Source organism: Triticum aestivum, chromosome 5B (genome assembly GCF_018294505.1).
Source record: "Triticum aestivum cultivar Chinese Spring chromosome 5B, IWGSC CS RefSeq v2.1, whole genome shotgun sequence".
NCBI lineage: Eukaryota > Viridiplantae > Streptophyta > Magnoliopsida > Poales > Poaceae > Triticum > Triticum aestivum.
Window position 1 is genome coordinate 307,696,250 of NC_057807.1, and position 27,059 is coordinate 307,723,308.

The following is a 27,059-nucleotide window of genomic DNA, read 5'->3' on the forward strand; positions in this document are numbered from 1 at the left end:
CTCGTATATTGAAGAGAACCCATCCGAAACAATCCCGAGCCGCAGCAGAAAACCAGCGCAAGCGAAAAGGGAGAGAAAAAAAAAACCGTAACAGATGACAGCAGGAGCAAAGCATGTTGAGAATGAAGGCCGGCAATTCCACGACATAATATTATACAAGTTCAACCAGCTGATGTCCAAGTGCTAGACTGTTTACACACATAAGCTGCATATCTCATCATACAAAACAAAAAGGGTCGTGCCTTATATCAACACAAACAGTGGAGAGGAGTTGTGGCTGATCAGCTCCTCCCAGCCTGTATGGCTGCCCGGACAAAATCATCGCATTTCGTGTACCCACTGGAGAACACGTCTGGCAGCGCCCCCATGACGTCGAAGGCCTCCTGCAAATCTTCAGACGAGGTCATGTCGTCGAGCCATGAGAGCAGATCCTTTGATAGTCCCACCATCTCCTTCATGTTGCTCAGCCTTTCTTTCATCGTCGACTCCCACTTGCTGCTTGCTTCGTCTTTCTGGCTAGACTTGCTAGTCCCAGATGATTTGCCCTTCTTCAAGAATTGCTGCAGCTGCTCGACCAACCCAGTGTACACCAGCATCGACTGGACAATGGCAAAGAGCCTCTTGCCGTCGTCGTTTGGATCAGCCGACGAACCTTCATCTGACCGGGCCGTGGAGGAAGACGACTCGGCGGAAAGCTTGAGGGCGGATCGCCCATGCTTGTGTTGCATGTAAGCATGGTAGATGCCCCTCTGCAGGAAAGCAGGGCGGTGCTGTGTCCAGCTCTCGTAAGACTCAGACAGCAGAGAGTTGACCATCATAAACTGCACAGTTTCCTCCGGAGACCCTGGACTACCCCGAGCTCCAGGGGGAGAAGCTGAAACCCGACTGGGAGATTCTGAAGTTGAGAGAGAACTGGACAGGTAAGTAGAGATGGCCTTGGCCATCGAATGGCGTTGCTGGTTGGCACTTCCATCTACAAGATGAGAAGCCATCTGGATCATGAAAGGAAGAAACCGTGAATTGCTCTCCTTCCCCCCACCCTTGCAGTCGGTGCTGAAGGAAGCGCCTGTGGCAAACCTGGCCAGCATCTAGTAAAAACAACACAACAGTTTTCTGCAATTAGTCATTTGTAAGATGTGAAAGAACAGAAAATCTATCCACGGAAATGTTAACAACAATTCAGTGAATTGCTAGGCCAAATTTTACGTTCCCTGAAGTCCCAAACCCAGTGTTTGCCTCTCCCCTTAGGTAACAATAGGGGAGACTAACTAGACAAGAATAATATTCACCAGATTTTGCATCCTTACAATAGGCATGTGGCCATTGATTTCAGTGTCATATTGCCATCAGATCACAAAATTACACGCTGTACAGGGTGTTTGGCAAAATAAAAAACAAAAGAGTGTAGATTACACTAGATGTTTCAACTTTTCATTCAAGTAAAATAAACCAACATTTGTTAAAGAATATTTTCTCTTCAGTTTGGAATTGTTTTTGGAGTTCATCACCTATTCTATTTGTAGATGGTTTTCATTACTTGGTTTTGTTGACTCTGCACAGAATTTTGTAACCTTGCTGCTTTTTGTTAATATAACCAGTAGGGCTCTACCCAACTGTTATCGTACAAACCCTTAGATTCATTTCTTATATTGTTTTAAAAAGGAGATCAAGATAGCAACAGCCACGTACCAGAACAATGTCGTATGTCAACAACCGGAGACGACTTCCATCTGCCCGTCCTTGAGAATTCAGTTGGTCCCAATACTGATCGACGCATCGGTTGTACTGCCCATGTGGAACAGATGGCCCCCTCAGCGGAAAGATACAATTACACAATGTCTCGTTGTTTCTCAGGGTTGCCCCATCCCATTCCTTTTTAGGAGTCTTCAGTGCAGCATCAGCTCGTTTGGCTTCCTGATGACATTGGTAGTGTATGATGTTGAAGTGGCTAACAGTAGTGAATACACAATCCCCACGGCCACTGCCAGAACTTGTTGCACCCAGGTTCACCCGTTTACTGAAAGCATAGACTCCTAACATGTCTGTTGGTCTTAAAGTATACCCTTCTCTACAGACCATACAGGCCAGCCCTTCTTCCTCTTCTTCCACATCATCAAAACCTTCGATTATAGGCTGAGAGACAACGATACGTCTACCTCCATCCGAACCAAATTCTTGCCGCATTCCTAGCCCCTAGAGAGAAAGAAAGCAGCAAAATATGTTACTTTGTGGTGCAAATGTAGACATTGAGATCAAACAACAAAGCATAAACTACACAAATAAAAACAAGGAATAATCAATAGCCTATAATTTCAGTTCAAGATTCAACATGATTTTGCGCATTTGCAGAATAATCTTTGAAAAACAGGGTTAAAACAATCGGTTGAAACATAACAGCTGATGAAACTATATCTGTAGCGGTTACCTTAAGTAGTATTTCTCTTTTCTGGAGAGCACGGCGTCGCATCTCATCCCTCGTAGCATGCCGCAGTTCTTGAATCTTCCCCCACAGGAAGCCATCACCATTATTTTCTTTGTTCGCTAGGGTGTCCAAAAGATTTTCTGCTCGTGCACCAATTTCGTTTTCACCAGGCACCCCTTCTAAAGCATGGAGAAGTGGTAAAATGCCTTCTTCATCGACACACTTCTGTGTAGGCAAATGACCCTTTGCAAGCCCTTTCAGCATTGATAGGATGAATGGAATAGATGGCAGCTTTAATCCAGCTGCCCATTCTGCACTAGTTCTAGAGCTAGCCAGCCCTGCAGAAGCAAATCTTTCCTTCAGATGCCCTAAAGCAGCTTTTGTAATGCCCTTCTCTAGAATAATCTCCTTCAGCCTCTCACCACATGAACTCGTCTTGAGTGATTCCGACACTCGAACAAAGTTTTCAACAGCAGATCTCTGCATTGATGCCTTTTGGCTTAAATTGTCATCTTTTTTATTCTCTTCGTGCTGCTTCTGCAACCGGTCAAACTCACTCCAGTCCCTAAGGTAGGGCTCAAAATGTTCGACCAGAACTTCCATAGCTGCTGGCTCTCCATAGGTCAGGTAAGGCAAGATTCTGGCAACCATCTCCTCATTCCTTTGTTGCTTGTTTGATTTTTTGGTGCCTACAGGATGACATAACCTCTCCAAAAACATGAGAACAATTTTTTTGGCCTGCTCACACGCTCCAGTCTCCTCAACACTAGTTGTAAATACACTTTGCGAGATACTTATGTCACTCTCATTAGCTTCCAATGTAAGGCTTTCTACAATTAATAGAATACCCTCGGCAGGTTCCATTGCATCTACTGAGAACGCGCGCCTGGCTGTCTCAAGTAGCAAACCAAGGGCACCCAGACGTAGTAAGGCACATCTATTTTCACGGATTTTGCAACAATACTTGAGAAGGTTAAGAACTGAAGCCAACTCATCCTGGTTAGATCTTAACTCGTCATCACGTAGGCTCTGGCAAAAAGAAAACTGGGATTCAATAAAAATAACAGAACTGAAGCATAACAGTTGAATAAATGTAAACTTTTTCAACTTCATGACACTGCACTTGAGGGACAAGAAAACCAAAAGTATTGACAGAACATACCTGAATCATGCTTAATATAATTTCCAGACCTCCACATTCCCTAACAGCACCTGATATGGCAAATTCAATTTCAGGATCTTGTGATTCCTCCCTTTCTTCTTCTAGCTCTTTAATCATGGGCTCAGTTGCTTCACCATCTAAACCCTGATCGGGGAAAAAAATATCGACACAACAGCGAATGATGTGAATAACTCGGGATGTATATTAATCCAAGAGGAGGCAGAAAATCAAACCATGCACAATCCTTAACTAGTTTCAGACCAAATAGACTATCCTCAAATTACTGAATTACTCAATACATGATACATGTACAGCAATATGATTTACCAATACAAGCTATGATGGAACACTAGGCATGTATACAATTGTAATGTGCACACAATACCGGTTCAAAGGTTTGGCGCTTCACAGTTTTTAAAAGAGAGAGATTTGGTGCTTCACAGAGGACACGATTAAACATTTTCCATAGTAATGAAAATGCTCTTGGCTCGACATAGCCTCAATGCAGGGGTAAAGGTTAACGCAAACTTGTATATGGCCAAGGAGCAGCGCATGGAAACAAGCATCAAGATATCAAAAAACTGCTACAACTAGCAAGGTGTTACATACGCGGTAAAGAATTTAAGGCAACAAAAAATAAGTTAAACCCTCATAATGTACCTGTAGTCTGTAGGTTACCGTCATTGGCGGGCAATCTCTGACAGATGACGTAGCAGAGAGTGTACTGGCACTCGACAAAGAATGCTGAGTTTGGCCGTGGTGCTTTCTCCACACTTGCTCATAGACCTGGGAGATGCTAAGATCAAGTGAAATTATATTCCCAGCAACCAGTAATTCCATACCATAGTCATCTTCTATAAGTCCAATCAAATCAAGTTGCCGACATATTTTGTTTTTCACATCTCTCATTAGTGGGCCAATCTCCACACTGGAGTATGGACTCTTTGTCATGGAACCCCTGATGAACTCTTCTTGAGTATGTGACTTGTTTAAAATCAAAAGGTAAACAGGCTCTGGTTTCACTGGGCAAATCAAATCACAGAGTTGCTCCAAAATAAACTGCAAAAGAGCATGATCACAATTAAGTTGCATTTTATTATGAGCGTTGATAGAAACAGGAAATGAAGTTAAGCACAATATCCAAACAAAAATAAATGTGTGCTTGTACCAGAGATGTCCGTCTCTTTTTCTCCTTCACATGCTTCTGCAATCCAGAGATGCAAGCACGAATAAATTGGCGTTTGTTTGCAGTACTCTCTATAAGTAAACTATCAAGAAGGTCTTTTAAAAGCCGATTGCAGTCATTGATTAACTTCGTCTTCTGCACAACTAGCCCACGAATAACCAAGAAGGCCTCAAGCACCTCGGACAGTAACTTGTCACTCATAAATCTGCAACATGGAGGAAATGTAAATACAAGATGGTGGGGTTCCGAATGAGAATATATTGAGATTTACCTTGCTCTAATATTGGGAATTTCGAGAAATTTATTCAGGAGCTCCACAAGTTTATGAAGAATGAATCCTTGTGATATGTCAATGCTAAGGCTTCTCTCCTGCGATTCAACATTGTACACTTCTTTTGTTATCAGGGAACACAGTGTGGCTAAGCAACCACGAACAGTTAAGAACAGACGTGAAGCCTCTGAATCAATCATTGTCCCCAGTAACTCAAAGTACTCCGCTGCACTCTCACCAGCTGACAGTGTCCGAGGAAGTAAAGACATGAGCAAGTTCAGTAACTGAAACTGTCTGGAAGAGTTTGACGGGCATAGCAAGCTTATAAGAGTGCATATCTCAGATCTTATCGACTGAGAACAGGAACTTAAAATCAAGTCTGAAACCCAGGAGCCCAAGGCAAATTTTGAGAAATCGCTTTTAGATGACTTCCGACATGCACGACGCTTCCATCTTAGTCCATATTTCAGAACAAGGTAATCTGATTTCTGCGAATCATGACGTGCTTTCTGTACTCCTTTCACTGCCTGTGATACTTTGTATTGCCTCCTCACAAAATCCAGATATGACGCACCACTCTCCCATTCTGCATAGCTCAGCAGTGGCATATCCTGACATCTTCGACTACCATCAGGACTTTTTCCAGATATATCAGACTGAACCTTGGAAGAGGATACATTAGTTGCCAAGTGACCTGTGGTATCATCATTCTTCGATTGCAACATCAAGCCAGATTTTCCCGCACCTGACTCCTTGTCCCCAGCATCAGATTTTGGAGGTGTGCAAGCCTGAGAAATTATTCTCAGACAAGGAAGAATAATATGCTCTGAAATTGCAGGGTGCTTTGCTCCAACTTTAATAGAAGAGAACAAAAGCTGAAAGGCAACACGTAACCTCGCTTCCCAAAACTCATCTACAAGGGCACATGTCTCTGAAAGTAGCTGCAACTCTTCTCGTGTTGATTGTGCAATATCCATGGAGCGATGGTGCTCAAGACAATACATTACCTTCTTCTGAATCAACTTGTCCAGTTCCTGGACTGCATCTGCATCACCTTCAGAGAATGAAGATAGCACAGCCCTGGCAAGAGTGCGTGAAGTTCTAGGGCCTTGATGAATGTTGTTTTCAAATAACTCAGATAAAATGCCAGTGCTGACAAGTTGCTTCCTGCAGTTCGTGTGTTTGGATAGCACTTGTAATAGCTCTAGGCATTGCGTAACAAACGTAGTACTACATCCATAGCAACTACTTGGAGACCTTGGTATTGAAAAGGCTGGCAATGCATTGGCATCATTAGAACTTTTCTGGTGCAGATATGCCATTAGAACACGGCGCAGTCCTTGTAACGTCTGAACACTTTTACTGACTGAGTCGAAAGCTGCTTTGCATTTTTCACCATACAGAACACCAAGAAGTGCAATCTTGCGATTTACCTTGCAAGTGGGACCAGGCAAGGACACCATCATCTGCTGGACAGCATCTTTCTGTTGTGAATCTATCTCCTGTTCACCTATGCTGGATACAAGTTTGATGAGAGGCTTCTTAAATCCCATCAGTTGCTGGTATCGCCTATGAGCGTTTTCTGACTCTGACTCAATTGCTGCCAATCCTTTTCTCATATCATCATCGTTTTCCATGTTATCAAACGAGAAGCTTGGTTTTGCCATGAAATGGAATTCAAAACGGCCATATTTACTATATCCACACTCGTTGCAGAGAAAAGAGTCAAGGTTTTCATAGTTAATATTTCTACATTGCCTGCACTGATATGCATTTTCATGGCAGTTGCTACAGATTCCATGCTTATCAGTGACAGACCTGCTGCACCGTGGGCACTGCAATGACTCGAGTGAAGAAGCTTGGAGATTTTCATAAAATGAATCGAGCTCAATCATGAAATTGCATGCTGTTATTGGGATGGGGAATTCAACCTTCAATTCAGTCTGATTAAAAGTAAGATGGCAGCTTTTGGCCCGTTTCCACAAAGACCAATTATTCTTCAGCTCAGACAAATCTGTTACAGGCCTGTTGTTGTAATACAGGTTCAGCACTTTCACTGACTTCGACTTACGTGCATCATAAACATTCATGGTCACTGACTGTATAGTAAAGCTTCCAGTACATTTTACTATTATCCTGTTGTCAGTAAATTTGGTCTCAGACTTGAGGCTTTCAAGCTTCATTCTTGAATACGGAACATCTGGACAGCTACAGGTCACACAAGGCTCACTCTCCAAATAATAGCCATCAAACTCCACTAAGCAACTCAGCGTATTGTATATACGGGAATTTGGATGGTTTGCTAACAGCTCATTCTGCGAATGGAGGGTGTCAAAAATGCAGCTTATTACATCAGATGTTAAACACTTATTCAAAAGTTCAGCTTCATTCTGCTTTGCACTAGAATCATTTGCTTTTCCTAGTAAACAGGTCATGAGGTCAGTGTACTCAATGATGTTCTGGCCATACATGGGAAGATATTGCACCTTCTGCAGTAGAACTTTCAACATTGTTTCCTTAAACAGGTTCTTTGCATGGTACCATAGTCCAAATAAAACACATTTGGCCTCATGGCGGACACTTCCTGAGTTCCATTCTAGCAAGAATGTGTCAACAAAACGCTTCAACACATCCCCTTCCTTGTCATTGAACCCTTCCACAGCCTGATCCATGTCCATGCAGGATTTCTCCGAAGTGCCTTCCGAAGCATCATCACCTTTCCGCTTCTTTTTTGAATCTGAAGATTGTGAACCAGTTCTTGTAGAACCTCCAAGATCCCCACTTTCTGTTTTTTGTACAGTTTGATTGACATCTTTCCCTGAATGGAAGGCCAAATTCAGAAGCTTGAGAGTCTGAATAATACACTCTTCACTGAAATAGTAAATGTTGTCCATCAGAAAAGGAAGAAGATCCATGTGCTTCAAGCAGAACTTCTGCCAATTTCTGGGCCTTGCTGCAGCCACATCACAAAGAGTAGACAAACATTTTATAAGCTTAACACTTCTCTCATACGGCACAGGATTTCGAAAACCTCCAGACTTGTTAATGATTTTATGAAGTTTCTTGACTTCATGGGAATATTGCCACGAATCCCTAACACTGTAATAGTGAGTCTTGCTGCCACACAAATGAAGGAATAGCCTCCTTGCATATCTACGAACAAATGTAGTATGTGGATTGCTAATATAACTGCAGAGAACATCCTGGTACCCATCCAACTTGAGATCCTTAGCGTTGGGAACCTTGTAGCTTCTATCCTTTTCAGCCGATTTCTCCTTCTCCGGCCGAACCATGCTATATACTAGCCGGAAAGTATTCTCCAACAACAATTTGTTGTAGTCCATGAATAGATCAGTCGGATGAGATTTGGCATATGAATCAGAAAAAAAGGGAGAGAAGTTTCCAGCTGGTAGCTCTCTCCGCACTGTCAATAGGGATCCACATCCTGAACCAGAACCGCCTTCTCCATTTGTGGATGATGACTTGAAAATATGAACAAGCTGTTGCAGTATGTCCATTAAATAATTCAGAAATGATTGTTGCCTGAGGGCAGAGCAAGCACGAATTAACTGAGAAGCAAATTCATTTTTGTCCTTGTCATCACTGGAGGACGAGAGACCTGTCGTTGACACTGGAACCTGAACATGACCTTTCTCTGTCAAATCAGAGCTTCCACCAGACTTCGAATGAGAGCCATCACTCCCAGGCTGATGCCAGTTACGGAACATGAGTGTGAAAAACATGAAAATGAGGATAGATACTTCTCCAAAAGAACATCGTGTTTTGGCAGGAAACGGTTTACTTATATTGATTTCATCCATGAGCCACTTGACAAATTTTTCCAAATCAAAATATTCTGGCTTTGAGCTATCCATGAAAGGTCCACCAACTGCAGATGAAAGTCTATAGAACAACTGCATTATAGGTATGGCTTGAGTGCCAGCTGTGGTCCCCATCCAGCTTCTGAGCTCTTCAATTAGACAACTGAGTAGTAGGGAGTTAACGGCACGTTTGGATGCAGAAATTGAAACCGTCCTTTGGTCTGCCATGGGCCCAGGGAAATCTGCAGATCCACTTGCATCCAGTACATGAATTGGTGACTGTGAGGTCTGGACACTTCTATCAGCAGCAGGAGGAGGAACACTGGTATCCGCTAACTCATCAATAGAGAAATGAATATCACTGCCCTCACCTCCAAATGTATCAAGTTCAATTGTTACTGCTGACATAGGATGATCTTTTGAATGCGGTGCAGGTAGACGATCGGCATCAAGTATCTCATAGCAGGTTTCACACAAGTCAAAGTCTGGACATATGTTGCAGTGCCACCTTTGCCTAAGTATTGGAACTGTGGAACAACCATCACAACAGTACTGCACTGACGATGTGGCAGGATCTTCTTCAATCATAACCTGGGCATTTCCACTAGCAGGATTCATAGCAGAAGCACTTGCTTTTGCATGATTATCAGAGCCGTCATCATTAGCTATCATTGTCTGCTTTGGGAAAGGAACTTGTAGAAATCGTGATGAAATAGCCAAACTGAAAATAAGAAACAAAATTTAAGCTATCGGGAAGACTACAAGAGCTGATAGCAATAAAACAAAAAGTGGGAAATGTCAATGTACATGCAAATACAGAAAGATCACCTGCTAGAAGTCTGAACAGCTTCATATGGAGCAAATAGTAGCTTCTTCAATAGAGCAACTGCAGGTGCCACTGAAACAGCAGACTTCTCATTTGTATGCAGAGACAAGCATTCAGCATAGCTATAAATAAATTCCACACAAGGTATAACAAGATTATTTATCATTTGAGTATCTGGCCTGTCTAAATCCAAAATGTCCCAGAAAACTTGCATTAGACCGTCAACTAATTCTGTACCTGCAGAAGGCAAAGATAAGCTATTAATCTCCACAATGTATAAAATATGCCAATTTTACAGGCCATAGTTTAATTAAAATATGATTCACATTCCTAATACCAGGCTGTCACTTTTAATCAAAGACAACATCAGCAACAGTTACTACCGAAACATCATTGCAACTACACATAATTCAAACGGCATGTCTACTCATATTATCGATAAGAATATTCTTTTGTGACATTTAGCAGAGCACGTCTTATTCTTAGAACAGAAGTGAAGAAGGTAGAAGAATCAACACAAAGAAAGATGTGTTGTCGCATTAGAAAAGTGCCTTTCATATTATTTAGTGCATCCTGCACCAGATGAACAGCAACCTCGCTTTACGTTAACTGGCAGCCAATAGGTCAATTAGCAAAAGAACTAAGGGCATTGCCTTGCCTGTTTAAGTACTATCATTTGAACATGTATAACTAACCAATAAAAAATAGCTAATTAGAACTGCCCCCCCCCCCCCCCCTGGTTGGTAAATACTCCATAACCACAACACAGCAGAAGCGAACTGGCCCTTCCTTCACATACATAGTGTCTGAGTCTAAATTGCCAACTTCATGCCACAAGAATGTTTATGTAACGTACCTAAGTATATCATAACAACCATAAGAACATAGTAGTTACAGGAATATTTTTCTGGTTTAGGAACAAATCCTGGAACCCACCGGGACGCCAGTAACCAGCCAGTCTCCCAACTGTAAGAGAGATTTTCCTTTCGTGTTTTCACAAATTATGTTGTTTCAGCTGGATCATATGACCGCCAATGGGAACAAAAAGGTTATTGCTGCAATGACCAATGATGGACCTGAGGGCATATACAATGGAGGCATCACCCTGATGCTGCCTCAGCTATTTATCTAATCAAAAAGTAATAGAACCACCGTTTGTGAAAAATTCTAGCCAACGCAGGCTACTCTCTGTAGGGGACCCATCTGCCTTCACATGCATGCTGTTTTCTTTCTCCTCTCTCTACCTCTCTCCTTGCATGCATCAGCCTACCTTCTTCTTTATTGCTTTCTCTCAGCTTTTACACCCAAGAGGCCGGCTCTTCTGCAGGCTACACCATCTCCTACGAGGCTGTAGCTTTTAGTCCGAACCAAGCTCCGAGCCTACATGGACCTGCGGAGCACTAGGTTGAAGCTACCCATTGGCCATGCCCTCATGGCCAAGGCTGGGCACTGGAGGACTAGCCCTGGTGTGTGTTGTATATATTAATTGAATTTCCGTCCCCTTGGCTTGTTGCCTCGAGGGGATGATCTCATATTATGAATGTGATTTTCAACTTGATGACAAGATGTGCAAAGCTTTTGCATGCTCTTTAAAGAAACAATCCATCAAAATGGCATCAATTTTTTTAACCAAGTTACCTATTTAAACCCCAGTAATCACAGGGATCTCCAATTTGTTGCCATCAACTTTTGGAACACTAAAATTTACTTTTACTTTTTTTTAATCACAAGGATCTCCGATTTATTGCCATCAACTTTTGGAACACTACAGATCACTTTCACTTTCTTTTAAACACGACAGATCACTTCTACTAGCATCAAAAGTAACCAACTATTTTATGCATCAGGCTTTTGAAGAGAAACACTTTAGCATCACAATCACAACACAACACAGTGGCTATTTGAGAACGTTAACATACAATAGGTAAGAATTTTATAATTTGTTGCATAACCTAATCCCAACAGTAGAATGACGTTTTTTTTTGGTGCAGCCTTGTACAACTTAGGATCTAAGTTTATTGATATACACTAGCAAATAAGTATCATATTACCAAAATAACCTTTTGTGACAAGTATAGCAATGCCAATTTTCATGTGTTATATTGATCCTTATAAGCAATAAATGGTCACGCACTGGAATGGATAAGAAAATAAACTTCTTTTTTTTCACTAGTTGGGGCAATAAGAATTCACAAACATCAGACATGGAAGGAGTCCTCTGCATTAATTAAGTGCAGAGTAAGAATCCCTACCATGATTCTCAAGAAAAGATGCGAAGTTTAATTTCCTGTGCAAAGCAACTTTGGAGACTGTATGGATCTGGGCAATAAATTCTTTTATCACCCAGCTAGATGCAGATCCTCCAACTCCTATTCTTGAAGTAATTGCTGGAAGTGACTTTATCACTCCCAAAAGGCGCATAGTGTCCTTAACCTGTGCAAAGATTAAGAATAAAATCAAAAGAGTAACAGCAGAGTAAGAGGGAACGAAAGCCCGTAATATTAGGATTTTGCATAAAGATAATCAAAACTTACATGATAGTACACTTCCTTCTTTGGGAATACAGCCTGAAGGACACGGCATGCAGCAGAATGCAGCAGAGGCTCCCTGTCGCTTTGAAATATGGTTTCCAACAAAGCTCTGCATTTTAGATTATCAAGTTCCATGTCTGCATCAACCTTGTCAGTGCAGCAGCTTGTTTGGCAAAGCAGATAGATCCGTGAGAGGATCCTGAGAGCATCTGCCAAAATCTGCTCCTGCATAGGAGCAGTTGGCATCGTTTGGGGTCTCTCTCCAGATTTCCCACCGGCAGTACTACCCATGACATGGGCTTCCATATCAAGTACAGCATCCATTTTCTCTTTCCACCCAAACTCATCTTTAGCTCGACCATAAACTTCAATAGAATCTACCCTAGGCATAGATGAACCATCGAATGTTCGGCCAACTGTAATTGTGAATTCTTCATCAGCCAGAAGTGATTCTGCAGTAGTAAATGGAATATCATACCATGATCGCATGCCTTCATCAAGCTTAACAACTCTGTGAAACATCGTGATTTCAGACGGGATATTGCTAGCCGATGTGTTACCCACATGGATTCGACAACCAACCATTACAAGATCAGGATTTGGATTTGAAATAGATACCTACAGCCAAATAATAGAATGCAGATAAGTAACTGAAACGTCTGTTACAGGGTAGCAGAAAAATATAAGCAGTCGGGCAATAGCATGGGTGAAAAATTCACAGTAGTCACCACTTGGATTAACAGGTCAGTAATTCCTACCTTGAAGCCAGCAGATGTCAGGTTCTCTAAATACCCATCATCTGAGGTCAGTCTCTGCTTGATGCTTTCAGAATCACCACTTTTGGTTGTATCACTACTAAATTTGACATCAGACGTGATGCAAGTTGTCTTCTCAAAAAAGTCAAGAGGAAACTCTGGTTTGGTGCCAGCATAAGCTCTACTGGTGAGGATACTGCTGCCTAACTTCTTTGTTTGTTCTGCAGTAAGGCTCACTGAACTATCACCTCCACTAGGTGTATGCGAGTAAATATGAAGGCTTCCATCATCATATAAAAGAAGACAATGTGTTTTATCTTTGGATAAAGGCTTATATGCCGCAACACCCACCACTGGAGAATTTGAACCAGTACCATATCTCATGTTTTGTGCACACAGCTCATGAGGACCCAAAGACACAGCAAGAGGAGAATTTGATTTAAATTTTGATAGACAGGTAAGAGTTCCACTGCCAGCTATAAGCTCTCTCCAACGGTAAAGCCCAGCTGGTTTGGATTTACCATCTTGATCTTCTTCGCATACATATGATAGCTCAGTAACTGATGAAGAATCAGAATCTAAGCGCCCCATGAAAGTAGTGCCATCTTGATGAGACACGAATATAAGCCTGTAGGTTGATGAGAAGTACAATGATAATCCCTTGTGCATAGATACTGCATCTTTAACCAAGACTGTGTCAGTCAATGTTTTGGCACCAACATCGCCTGCCAATACAATATTGAGCCTATACAGAAGACCCCCTTCAGAAAGAACAAGTAGCACCAATTTGCCCATTGAAGAGGGAACAAGGGTGGCATCAACAATAACATCATCAGCCACAGTAAAATAATGCAATGGGCTGATGTTATCCTGCGAGAGATCATATATTTTCACAAACATGTTTGTTACAACCATGAGCTGTACCTGAGAACCTGAAACCCATTCCACACGACGAATGTAAGCTCCTTGCAGAGCAAGTTCTATGGCAAGGCGATCGGTTACTTCACCACGACTATTTAGTGTCAGTACTTGGCAATCCCCAAATCCAGCAACAGCAAGGTAATGATCCTGTAATGGATTGAAGATCAGATGAACAATTTCAAAGCGGACAATGTTTCTGGAGAGTGGCTTCACATTTGTTTTGTCCGCTGTAATAGGGGCTGCAGTAGGCTGTCCAATGATTTGTCCCACATCGAATATAGCTACTTTATCCCCTTCTCCAACAGCAAGCTTGCCTCGACTGCTGGCAGTCAGCAATGATTTAGTAAGAGAACCATTAGCAAGATGTGACTTGAGTTCCCTTGAATTCGGATAATCAGCCTTTATCTTCAGATCCAGTGATCCGCTTTTGAAAGCTTTCTTTAGTTGGAATACATCAGAAGCTTGTGACACCAGCATATCACCTCCTAACAAGACTTTCCTATCTTTCAAAAGATTCAACTCTCTCTGGCTGAGTATTGTTGGAAGCAACTTCTTGCATAGTTCAAGCATTCGAACTTCAATATCAAGATTTTTCAGAAATACAGGGAGCCCATCACTAAAGCCTTTTGGCACAGATAACTTGAGGGAAGTATCAGCATCAGTTGAGATGTCATCTTCAAAATCAGAGCCACTATCTGCAACCTGTTCCAGATCATCGTGGTAAGGCAACAACGGCTGGAAGCTGCAATCGGCAGGTGCTGGTGCACTGGATGTTCCAGTAAATTTCCGAGGTTTCAAGCACTGGCAGTTGCTTCCTCTCACACCACCAGCGCCACAATCACAGAAGAAACGGCTTGAGCGGGAATAAACAACACGGTGACCCCGATGGCACACCTTGGCACATACAGAACAGCAACCTTTGGAAACAGTCAAATCACATGTATAGCAGAAGTACCAATGCTGTTCCATAAAATTACTACCACTGGATGTAAATGTGCACACTTTGGATGCTAGTGCCCTTTCACTGTTTCCATCCTCTTCATCATCTCTATCCATGCTCCCCAATTCCCCATCAGATGTTCCATCATCTTCATCTTCCTCGCCAGAACTAGCATCACAATCAACAGCAGAATTACTTTCTTGATTGGTGCGAAGAACTAGGTTCTCTGGATTCTTCAACTGCTTTGGTATGAGAGATCCTGAACCACAATCGTTGCCAGAATTTTTAGATGAAAGCCTCTTAAGGGCAGTCCTATTTAATCCAGCCTCGCCAAACACTGACTCCACAAAAGTAAACAGAAACTTCAAAGTATGAAGCAAACCCTCATTACCAACCATCGTCTCCATCAGCATCAGTGTCTTATCAAATAGCTGTTTGAAATGTGATTCCTCACTCGACAGCTGGACAAGAAAATGGAAATATGCTTTGGCAGTTTGGAGATCACATGACAAAAATGCTCTATCAAGTAGCAGTAGCATTGCACCAAAGAGATGATGTTGAAGTTCTTTGGCCAATGTCTCAGATGAAGGGCAGATAAGACGCATAAGAAAATCCACTGATGATTCTCTTAGGGTTGTTGAACCCACTGTAGTACCACTGTCACTTTCAGGTTTCAAAGGATGACCCAAAATTCTAAATTCTAACCAAGATGAAAATGAGGACACCTCCATTCCAACAAATTTATTTTGCAACTCCACCTTAAGGGCGGGACAAAGGCCAGCACCTAAAATATCCGTGAACAAGTGAAGGATTTTTAAATTAACCTGCTCAGACTGGCATCTGTCCAACATATCAATAAAGACTGATATTTCAGCATGCTCGGGAGCAAAGAGACTGCTTGCTCCTTCAGGCGCACCTTCTGCATCACCAAGGAAGAATTTAAATACATCTGTTTTTGAACGAATGTCCTCCACTAGATCAATAATGGTAGAAACCAGAATTTCTTCCGCCCCATGGTCGATGCTTTCTTTTGAGTTGATGTCAGCCAGGAACCCTTCTAACTGCTTCAGGGTAAACAGGTCAATGTATCCAGCTAGATCATCCCTGTAGTTGATTAGACTCATAAATATAGAATCACATTGTCCATAAATGGATTTGAATATTCGATCAGATCTAACAGTCATCACCATTCCAAGTAGTTTGGAAATAACACTCACATCAACTTGATCTCTGTCTCCTGGTTGCATGATCTTTATGTATCCATCAAAGGTGTGTATGATGTCATGTATTACGAGAATGCAAGAAAGGAGAGCACTGTTGCTAGAAGCGTAATCTGATGGAAATCCATGTAACAGGCACTTCAAGGGAAAACAATTTTTCTGTACTTCACCTAGCTTTGTAGCAACTCCATCTATCCTTGATGGAAGATCACATATACGTTCCAGCACTGCCATGTCAGAACCAATTTTCTCAAAAAGGAGATGATGCTTGGATTTGTCAAAGGCAGAATGCTTAAGCAGCAAAGAAGGATAACAATGATCCTTAGAAGGCCTTTCTCTATCAACAAGTGAGAGATATGCTTCCCTGAAAGTACGAAGATAGGTCTCCAAAAGAGATGATAAAATATTTAAACAATGTCCACTATTTTCACTTATGTATGTCACCAAACTCTTTCCAAGAACAGATTGCTCTCCATAAAAAACCACCTGCTTTCCGTATGAGTCCACATCAGTTTTTTCACTTGCTTGGTTCCTCCAAACACCAATATTGATGAGAGAGAGAATAAAAGAAAGCCATGCTCCTTTCCTGGAAAAATCCCAAGTTTCCAGCATGCTTGAAGCATTGAGAATCTCAGAATTCAACAACTGCAGGAATCCAAATACTACAGACGGCAGGTTGGCACCCACAAGAGACGAAGCATCATCACTTACACTGAGAGCAAATGTGAGGAAGAAATTGACATTTACAAAATCAGGTTTGGACAGATCAACATTCTGTAGGAGGGTATCATTGCCATGATAACCTATATCAGCAAGAGTGCTCCAGCAAATCAGAAATACATATCTTTCAACGATGAGATCATCAGCCAGTTCGGGTTTCATATCCCTCCAACTACCAAGTATTTCTGAAATGGATGCACTTAAATCAGCCAAGTTCAAGCCTAAAGCTCCAACAGCGGACTTATCAAAATAGAACTCAGCATGAGCAGGAGTCACATCAATCAATTGCGAGAACAGACTACTAGCTGTAGCATACTCCTTGACAGTGTCCATGAGTAAACCCTCCACAATAGCAGTTGCAAAGGATGGCAAGCAATCATTCATGGAACGTGGCTGCTCTTCCTTCACTTGGATATCCCGCATCCTGGATCTTAATCTCATAAACAACCATGTTGGGCGTGTCTGCGGATATAACAAAATATGTCGCAGCACGAGCAGAAGTCTTGAAAGGACTAAAGCCCATCTTGTGAGTCCAGGTGCATTTTTCCCAGGTGGATAATGTTTCATTTTTTCTAAGGAAGAAAGCACAATGCCAACCAAATCAGACTTTTCTGACCCAGTGGTTGAATGAAACGCCACCAATAGAATTTCCAGATGAAAGGCACAAGGCAGAGTTTCACAGAACTCATTAAAATTCAATGAGCTGGATGACTTGTCATCTGCCTTCTCCAAAAGATAACCAACATATTGAACAAAAACTTTTCTTCCCAGAATATATGCCGAGTTTGTCCCAGAGATAATTGCACGGGCAACTAGAGCAAGTGTATAGTTGTTATAAGTGTACTTCCCATTCTCAACATTAAACACTTTCTCCACAAGGTCTTCTCTTAAAGAAGCAGGAGACTCATCAGAAGCAAGGAACATTTGTAGAAATTCAAAACAGGCCATGTTGATGTGCAGTAGGTTAGTCTCCATATGGTGAGATGATGTGTTTTCAGCACTGCTTTCGTCAGGAAGACAAGCTTGGCACTTAAGTATTGACATAAATTGTTCCAAATGATCCGTATGAAACTTCCTGCAAGCATCCATATATGTAGCATTGCACCATTCAGGAGAGAAGATGCATGTTTTCATAAAGCATATCAAATCAGCAGCTAGCTGAATAGGCCCATGCTGGCTGCTTGATGAAACACTCCCAAGAGAAGTTGGCTGTTCAACACTATCAGCTACTCCAGTAGAGCGGGCTTCAGCAAAGAGATTCCCAAATAGTGCGTCTTCCTCGTGACTGGCCACAGACTCCACCTCTGACACACCGGCTTGTTTAGTGCAACTTATCTGCGGCTTCTCAGGTGCAGTCATTGATTTTACTCCTTCTTCATGGAGGAAAAAGATGAGATGCACCAAATCATCCAACCATTGCTCTTCTGAAGGGAAGATAAATTTCAGATACTCCTCACATGTGTATTTCTTCAGCAATGGCACCACCACAGAACGAGCTCGACAAGACAAACCATCAATCTCGGAATTGCATGAAGAATCTAGAACATCTTTGCAAGATTTGTCCCTGTCAACACGACTTGTCCATCTTTTGGTGCTTTCAAGAAGCTTTAGCACATATTGCACCGTATGAGGAGAGTAAGCTAATGGGGGTACTAAGCAAGAACCAGATTTTTCATATCTCCATGTCTTTGTACTAAATATGCCCAGAAGGGAAGCAAGTATGCATACTTGTACAGTACAACAAATATCACTATTGCAGAAGACAATTTGAATCAGCTGTAGGAATTCTTCAAGTATTTGCAGCAACATAATTCCAACACCATCTCCAGAAAATACCCTGTCATGGTTAGAGAACTTGAACTTCAGCCCAAACAAGACCGGCAGACTATTAGCACACCTTGCTACTGAGCATAACATCATGGTATCAGAAACGTCACAAGGGAATTCCATTGCGAGACCATGGGCTAACTTCAAGATTCTTTGGGTAAAAGACAATCTCATGTTAAAATTGATATCTTCTATAACTTCCAAAGCTGGAGATTGACATAGCTTCTGAATCAATGTTAGAAGGCGGGGTATGCAGTGTAGATGCACAACTGCAAAATGTTGTGCTATTGACACCATGGCACTAGGAGATGCAGCATGCAGTGATTCAGTGGTCTCTGGAATAGCATAATTTTGCTGTAAACACTCTGGTGATAAGGTCAAACGAAACCGTTGCAGATCATCTCCACTATTTGAGCAGTTGAAGCCTGGTAATCAATCGTCAAGAATATACAAACATCAGCAAATGAAGCATCAAAAGCGTATAGAACCTTGAACCGCATTTTCACAGACAAGATCTGAAACTCACCTTTTAAATAGCAGAAATATTTGTCCTGTGGGCTCATGCGCTCAGATTCGACTGGGACAGATGACCACTGCTCGATAACGTCATGTATATTGCTGGGCTCCAACGAGTAAACCTTGCTAGGAGACCCGCTAAGCAGCACAGATTCCATGAAAAAGGCAACTTCATTCTGAAAAGATGTGAAACATAATGAACACAAATGGTTGCTACTGAGAATGCGCGATAACACAATCCAAGAAAGTGCAAGTTAAGGGAACTCTGCACATTTGACAAAGTACTGAATCAACTCTGCACAATACAAAATGCTGCCACCATCTCACAATAATAAGATCACAGCAAGGTGAACTTTGTGTGGCCAGAATAAACATCCCCTTCAATTAAAATCAAGACGAAAGAACTTACCAGTAAGCCAAAGTCATCACATGCATATGATGATTTTTCGAGATACAAGAGACAAAACTCCAAAGACCTCTCCGCAATCTCCACAACTGTTGACTCCACTTGCTCCACTGATAACAAGATTAGAAAGAAAACAAAGTGAGAAGCAGATCAAATATTTGCTAGACAAAGTGAGAAGCCGATCAAATATTTAAGCAAAATCAGAGGGAATGGTAAAAAGAAGGAATAACATTGGAGAGAGAAAATGCATTAATCAAAATCAGGTAAATGAAAAGCAACATTCGATTACAACAGTGCATGAACTGCAAGACACATTAGTACAACCACAATCATATTTACTCCCGAATCCCTACTGGCATCAGAAATAAGTTGAAGCCACACTAAGATCTGCTAAACCGGCGCCTTACAACCTAGTCGGAGTAAAAGTAAATTCCAAATACAATACAAGTAAAGAAACAATAATTGCAAAGTAACATCAGAAGCAGCAGCATACTCCTAACTTACAAGAGCACTCACAACTTACTGGACAGCATCAAATTCATAAGGCAGGCACCAAGATGCTCAAAAGGGTAATGAAATGTATCAAAGCAGAATCCATCCATATGAGAGAAATAAGTATATAATACACACCTATCTCTTGAAGTACAACAGTAAACTCCACAAACAAAGAACAAAACAATATAGTAAACAAGGTACTACGAAACATCAAATCAGCAACAAGCTGATCCAGAACCAAAGAAGAGTCTAAAAAGGTGCATCAAAAAGCAAGTAAATTAAGATCTACAGGGATGTCTTCACATTTCATAAGTTTTCAGATGAGATGGATGAATGAATAGGAAGTCCAGTATGACTGAAATTGTTATTCCCTCCATCCGTATTTAGAGGGCCTAATTTTCAAATCTCCCATACCAAGGCAAAAGCATGGAAGTTGGGAGTAATTTCAGGGAGTAGATTTTGGCCAACAGGATCACAACAAATAGCTGGCTAGCCGCCGTTAAACTCTCGCATGCATAACTCATTAATGCATTAATCCTCTCGCCTCCTCACTGCATGCGGTTGCTAAGACTTAACGTGGCTGCTAACAATTGGTTGATGCATGCAGAAAATTGATGGGAGAGGCCACGCACAACATGCGAGAGAAATATATTAATGGCGACATGCATGGGACAGCTAATTAGGATGAGTAATTATGGAAAAACGAAATTTGGGGTTATGCCCTGTATAAAGGGATGGAGGGAGTAGCAAATATTTGCACATTTGTGGAAGCCTCAAGAAATCAAAAAACATGAAACCTGGTATTGGAAGTAGTGTTCACAGACGTAACAACAAGACAATTACAACTGTTAACCAAGACTAACCTAATTTGCTAATTTAGGCTTAGTAGAACTAAAACTGAGTACAGGAGGTGCGGTTTCAGTACAACTAGGCATGAGGAGGTTAGCCTTGGCGGGCAGGTGGTACCTCAGAAAGACACCTTTCGATATTTGGGGTAATGTTGCAGAAGGATGGTGATATCAATGAATATGTGAGCCATCGAATCAAAGCTGGATGGATTTAGTGGCACCAAGCTTCTGGCGACCTCTATGACAAGAGAGTGCCACAAAAGCTAAAAGGCAGGTTCTATAGGACGGCAATTGACCGGCAATGTTGTATGGCACTAAATGTTGGCCAACTAAAAGGCGACATATCCAACAGTTAGGTGTGGCAGAGATGCGCATGTTGAGATGGATATGTGGCCACACAAGAAAGGATCAGGTTTGGAATGAGGATTATACGTGAGAGAGTTGGGGTAGCATCGATCGAAGAAAAGCCTGTCCAACATCGTCTGAGATGATTTGGACATATACATCGCAAGCCTCCAGAAGCGGCAGTGCACAGCGGACAGTTAAAGCATGCTAATAACCAAACCTGACATGGGACGAGTCCTTTAAGAGAGATCTGAAGGATTGGAACACCACCAAAGAACTAGCCATGGACAGGGGTGCATGGAAGTTAGCTATCCACGTGCCAGAACCATGAGTTGGTTTCGAGATCTTATGGGTTTCAACTCTAGCCTAACCCAACTTGTTTGGGACTAAAAGGCTTTGTTGCTGTTGCTGTTGTTTAGGAAACAGACATTCGGGCTTTATACCACAAGTTACTAGACACAGATGATTCTTGCATAAGCTTGCCAATCTTTGGTCAAATACAGATACCTTGCTTGAAAAATAAATGGGGCCCAAAAATAACAAAACATAAATTTCTACCAAATCAGTGAACAGTCAATATCTAGCCTATTTGCGCTGCCCTGCCAAATGTCAATCATCCTCTCAGTCAATCAGAATCAGTTTGCTCTAAGAAGCACCTTTACCCGCCAAGCGCCTGAGCAATGCAAATAAGAAAAGCAGATCCGATACTACATCACTAGGCTATGAAGTCAGTATACGAGCCTGGCACATGCATGCATCTGCGATTAGCTCATGTATGAATCAATTCATGGTAGCTCGTATATGAATCAATTCATGGTAGCCCACAGATGTAAGCATGCATGACCTCACAGCACAAATAGTACTACCCAGGCTAAAACAAAAACATAAACCCAAACAAGCGTGCAATCCTCTCATGACACAGAAACAAGGTAATTGAAACAGAACAAGGCAAGTGAGGCTCGATGCATGAAACAGGAAGTAGTATGATGCAAGCAACAAGGAAAAGGCAAAACTAAGCTAGGCAGAAAAATCAGACTCGTACCCTACGATCGTGCAAAAAGGAGAAGGCAAAACAGCAGACTACCGCTGGAAAGTTTCCCAGCTGTGTAAAGCGACGAAACATGGAAGCTCTAGATCGATCGGCAGGAGAAAACCCGCTATGATTTGAGCAGACCAGTCCAAAGCGTGGCCCTAAGTCATCCAACCATTGCTCTAACGAGGCGAATCCTGCTCCCGGAAAGGGACTAAACAAGCGGAGGATCATAATTCGCAAGCCAATGCAGTCTGGGAGCAGCTGCAGCGCATCTCGCACCCGCGAAGCTCACCACTGCGAGATCGCACAGCCTACTGAGCAAATCCAAAACCCTCGACAGAAGCAAAGCAGGCAGCCGACTCGGAGAAGGCCGAAACGCTAGCCGCCCAAGGGTTCGGGGAATCGGGGGAGCTCACCGGAGGAGGAGAGGACGGTGGAGACGACGGCGCGGGCGGCAGCGAGGACCGCGCCGGCGCGGGCGGGCTCGGGCGGCGGGCCGGCGGCGAGGGCCCCCGCGAGCGCCTCGAGGCCCGCGCGGGCCGCGCCGGTGCGGAGGCGGCGGGCCGGCGGGTCCCGGTCGCCGGCGGCGGCGGGGCGCAGGAGGTCGAGGAGCGCCGAGATCTCCGCCGCCATCTCTGAGGGATCTCCGATCGGCGGCGGAGCCCTAGAGAGACGAGCTGGCGCAGGGTCGGATCGATCGCCCGGAGACGGCCAGGGTTTTTGCACTGCGTGCGTGTGCTCTATAGAGAGAGAAAGGGAGGGGGGAGAAAGGGGGGGGAGATGGGAGGAAGAAGACGACGCGATGGGCCGAGTGGCTTTCTCTTCTTTAATAGAAGAACACCTTCAACGGGACACATTAACTTTAAGAGTTCAATATCAATTATGTTAATATTACATTTAATATTTTCATACATATCAAGTGACATTGACGACCTTTTTACCAGCAAATTCTTACACACACTCTCTCCCTCCCTCCTCCTCACTCTCTCTTCCTCTCTCTCTCTAACACACACACATATTCATCTTATTGGGTACGGGACCATAATCCATCTATTTCACACGCACACACGCTAATGCATAACAATATGGATTATAAAATAGGTTCAAGGTAGTAACAAGGATTCTTCTCATGCATTAATAAACAAATGTTCTGCACTGAAGACAAGATAACCAATTCCCAAAATGCATCAGAGCATCACAGAACATTACTGGCAAGATAAATGCACGACGATACACCCGACTCATTTAATTAATATAATTAAATTATCAGTAAATTAGTCACCAAACTGCTCGGATGAACCGGAACAAAGCCAACATATATCATCCTAGACAAACGCAACATCAACCATTTACCTTGGTACTTTAGGGACCGACAGGAGGATGCATGTAGAAGCGCTTCTTGCCTGCGAATCCACAGTCAGAGAGAGAAATTGGAACCCATTCCCATCACCAGCTGATAAAGAAAGCATGTAAGAAAATTGATATCGAGCCAACTTGGATCTTCGGTGATTGTCCGCCGGTATGGAGAATTTAGGAGGGTGGATGCAGGGAGTGGCCTTGTGGATGATGGATGGAGGCGCGGAGGGATGTGGTCACCGGAAGGTCGAAAGCGGAGAGGGTCGGGCACGTTAGGTGGAGCCGGTGGTGCGCGACAACCGGAGGTGGCCCAATCGTGGGCGGCGAACCGACGATAGCCTCGGCCCATCTCTCGACGCAGCGAAGATAGAGAGGGCGGCACTGCCGGTGCTCGAGGCCGCCGCTCGGCACCATCTACATCGAGGGGAAAGAGAGGCGAGAAAGCGATAGGGTGATGCGGGGCTAGGGATTGCGGAGGAGGGTGGGGGTGTGCGATTTGAATGGATGGTTCTGCCCATCGTTTTCTTGTCCGTGGCGGTGGAGACGGCGGCGTCCAGCCATGCAGGCGAGGCATGGGTCGAGCCGGGCACACGGCGAGGCGCAGTAGCAGAGGCGGGGGCGATTTTTTGCTACTGAGATGCAGGGTGTAGGATTGATCGTTCATGTTCTCTTTTCCTTTTTAACGGGAGATGGATGCGATTTTTTCACGAGGGGAGAGATGCGACCGCGTACAGATTCCTTAATAAATTAATTAGGTCCATAACGGGATTTCTTCACAATGCGTTAAGATTTACGTGTTAGTTTTCTTAATAAAGAAATGCACTGATGTAGGGATCGATTGATTCGGATAAGGAAAGATAGATTCGTGATCTTTTGTATGTTAGGAAATTAGTGGTTTGCAAGGAAAGAGTGGAGAGAAAAAGAACCAATGCGACCACGTATAGATTCCATAATAAATTAAGTAGGTCCATAACGGGATTTGTTTGCAATGCGTTAAGATTTACGTGTTAGTTTTCTTAATAAAGAAATGCACTGATGTAGGGCGCGATTGGTTCGGGTAAGGAAAGATAGATTCGTGATCTTTTGTATGTTAGGAAATTATTGGTTTGCAAGGAAAGAGTGGAGAGAAAAAGAATCAGTACGATGGGTGGTGGGAGGTGGGACGAATAAAAACCGGATGAAATTGGTGTGACGCCCGGGTATTTAAGCTACAGTGAACCTCTGCTAATGATGCCACGTCACCTCGTTTACTGTTGGTAAACTCGTGTTAGTTCAAAACGATTCAAATTCAAATTTAAAATATAGGCAAACAACAAAAGTTTTCAAATAATAAAACTAAAATGTTCTGGTGGTGCCAAATAATGCGTAGGTAATTATGGTGGAGAAACCACACTTGTATAAAATATGTAAATACTCAAAATGAATATAATAGTAGCAAAACAATTAGTTAAATGATTATAAAATAATAAACAATTACAAATGGTTTTATATTAGGTGCCAAGTTAATTGCGGTAGTGGCATAAGTATTAAAAATATTTTAGGTGCAACTTGGGTTTTTCATAAACACCGAAATTTAATAAAACAGAAAAGAAGAAAAGAAATAAAATAGAAAAACAAACTAACAAAAAAAAAGAAAAAGAAACCCCCCAAACCCCGGGCCAACCGACCCAGCTAGCCAACCGGCCGGCCCAGTCGACCAGCCCACCCCGGCCGGCCCACCTCTCCCCGCATAACCCCCCCCCCCCCGACCGCAACCCTAGCCGCCACCCCACTCGTCCACTCCCCCACTCGCGCCTCCCACGTTCCTCTCTCTCCCTCGTCTGGATCGAGGCAGGGGAGCCAGATCCCGCGTCGCCGGCGTCGCCCGTCACCCTCCCCCCCTCGCTGGACGCCTCCTCGCCTCACCCCGAGTCGCCCCGGCGCCTGTCCACGCCCCGCCCCAGATCTGGATCGGGGCACGACCCGGCGCCAACCGCCGTCGCCGGAGCCGCTTCACCGGCCCCCGCCCTTGTCCTCGCGCCCAGTCCCCACTCCCTCGACGGCGCCCCTCGCCTTGCCGACCGCGACCGCGCCAGGACGCCCCCACGACGCCGCCGCACGCTCGGTTTCATCCTCGGGCCTCCGCACGCCGCCACCGTCGTCGTCCTCCCCACGGGTCGCCTCCGAGCCCGCTGCCAAAACCCTACGGTCCCCCGTGAGCTCTCCCTCTCCTCCTCCTCTCCCCCTGCCGGATGCCTTTCGCCATGCCCGACCGCGCTCAAGGCTGTGGCCTTCCTCCCCGCGCTGCGCCTGGACCGGCGTCCCACATGCGCGCCCGCTACACTCCGTTGGCTGTCGTCCGCGCCTCGTCGCGCCGTCCTTGCCACTCTGCACCATCCGCCTCTGCCTCCCACCGGCGCCCCATCACCGGCCGGCCGCCCTGGCGCGCACCAGCGCCTGGCCGCATCGTGCGCCCCGCGCCCCTCGGGCATTCGCCGTTCGGGCGACACTCGGCGCCCGCGCCCGTGCCCGTAACCACCGTCCAGCGCCCGTTAAGGCCCTGGGCCACTTACACGCGGGCCCCAGCGCCCAGAACGATTAAAAAAAGAAGAAGAAGAAATTAAGAAAGAAATTAAAAATATATTTATATATAATAAAAACAAAATTAATTAATTAAAGAAATAGTTAACTTAATTAATTTTGATTAATTAAACTAACCAAATAAGTAAACTAATTAAACATTAGTTATCTAATTAACCTGGTTAGTTAATTAGCTAAATAATTAGTATGACAGTGGGGCCCACCCTAATTAATTCTGATTAGATTAATTATATTTGGATAATTAACATGTGTCTCTGACCAGAGGGACCCACTGGTCAGGTTGACCAGTCAACTCTGTTGACTGCTGATGTCAGCATGACATCATGCTGATGTCATTAATTCATTTTTGAATTAATTTAAGTAATTAATTAAATTCCAAAAATTAATAAAATCTTTAGAAAATCATAACTTTTAATCCGTAACTCGGATTAAAATATTTTCAACGTGAAAGTTGCTCAGAACGACGAGACGAATCCGGATAAGTAGACCGTTCGTCCGTCACACACCCCTAACATATCAAACTCGCAACTTTCCCCCTCCGGCTCCTCTGCCCGAAAACGCGAAACACCGGGAATACTTTCCCGGATGTTTCCCCCCTTTCACCGGTACCACCTAGTACCGTGTTAGGTCACTCTAGACCGCGTATTGCCACGTTTCGCTTTGTGATGCTTTGATTGCTCTGTTATTTATTGTGTTTCCCCCGTTACTTCTTTCCGGTAGACCCCGAGGCTGCCGGCGACCCCCAGTTCGACTACGGAGTTAACGACCCCTCTCTCTTGCCAGAGCAACCAGGCAAGCCCCCCCTTTGATCACCAGATATCGCCTACTCTTCTCTATACTGCTTGCATTAGAGTAGTGTAGCATGTTACTGCTTTCCG

The 27,059-nt window shown here is 43.6% G+C and overlaps 1 protein-coding gene across 1 annotated transcript; it reads right to left on the reverse strand.

The window, feature by feature from the left end:
- Window positions 1–116: 116 nt before the first annotated feature.
- On the reverse strand, window positions 117–22,998 carry LOC123111546 (auxin transport protein BIG). Its single transcript, XM_044532348.1, has 14 exons — window positions 22,662–22,998; window positions 19,528–19,634; window positions 19,129–19,294; window positions 12,978–19,027; window positions 12,223–12,837; window positions 11,941–12,121; window positions 9,691–9,925; window positions 5,042–9,583; window positions 4,753–4,975; window positions 4,245–4,643; window positions 3,585–3,728; window positions 2,426–3,451; window positions 1,690–2,193; window positions 117–1,088 (listed from the first exon to the last, which is right to left on the reverse strand). The coding sequence occupies exons 1-14, from the start codon at window positions 22,876–22,878 to the stop codon at window positions 282–284; spliced, it is 15,216 nt and encodes a 5,071-aa protein (XP_044388283.1). The 5' UTR covers window positions 22,879–22,998; the 3' UTR covers window positions 117–281.
- Between the last annotated feature and the right edge of the window lie 4,061 nt (window positions 22,999–27,059).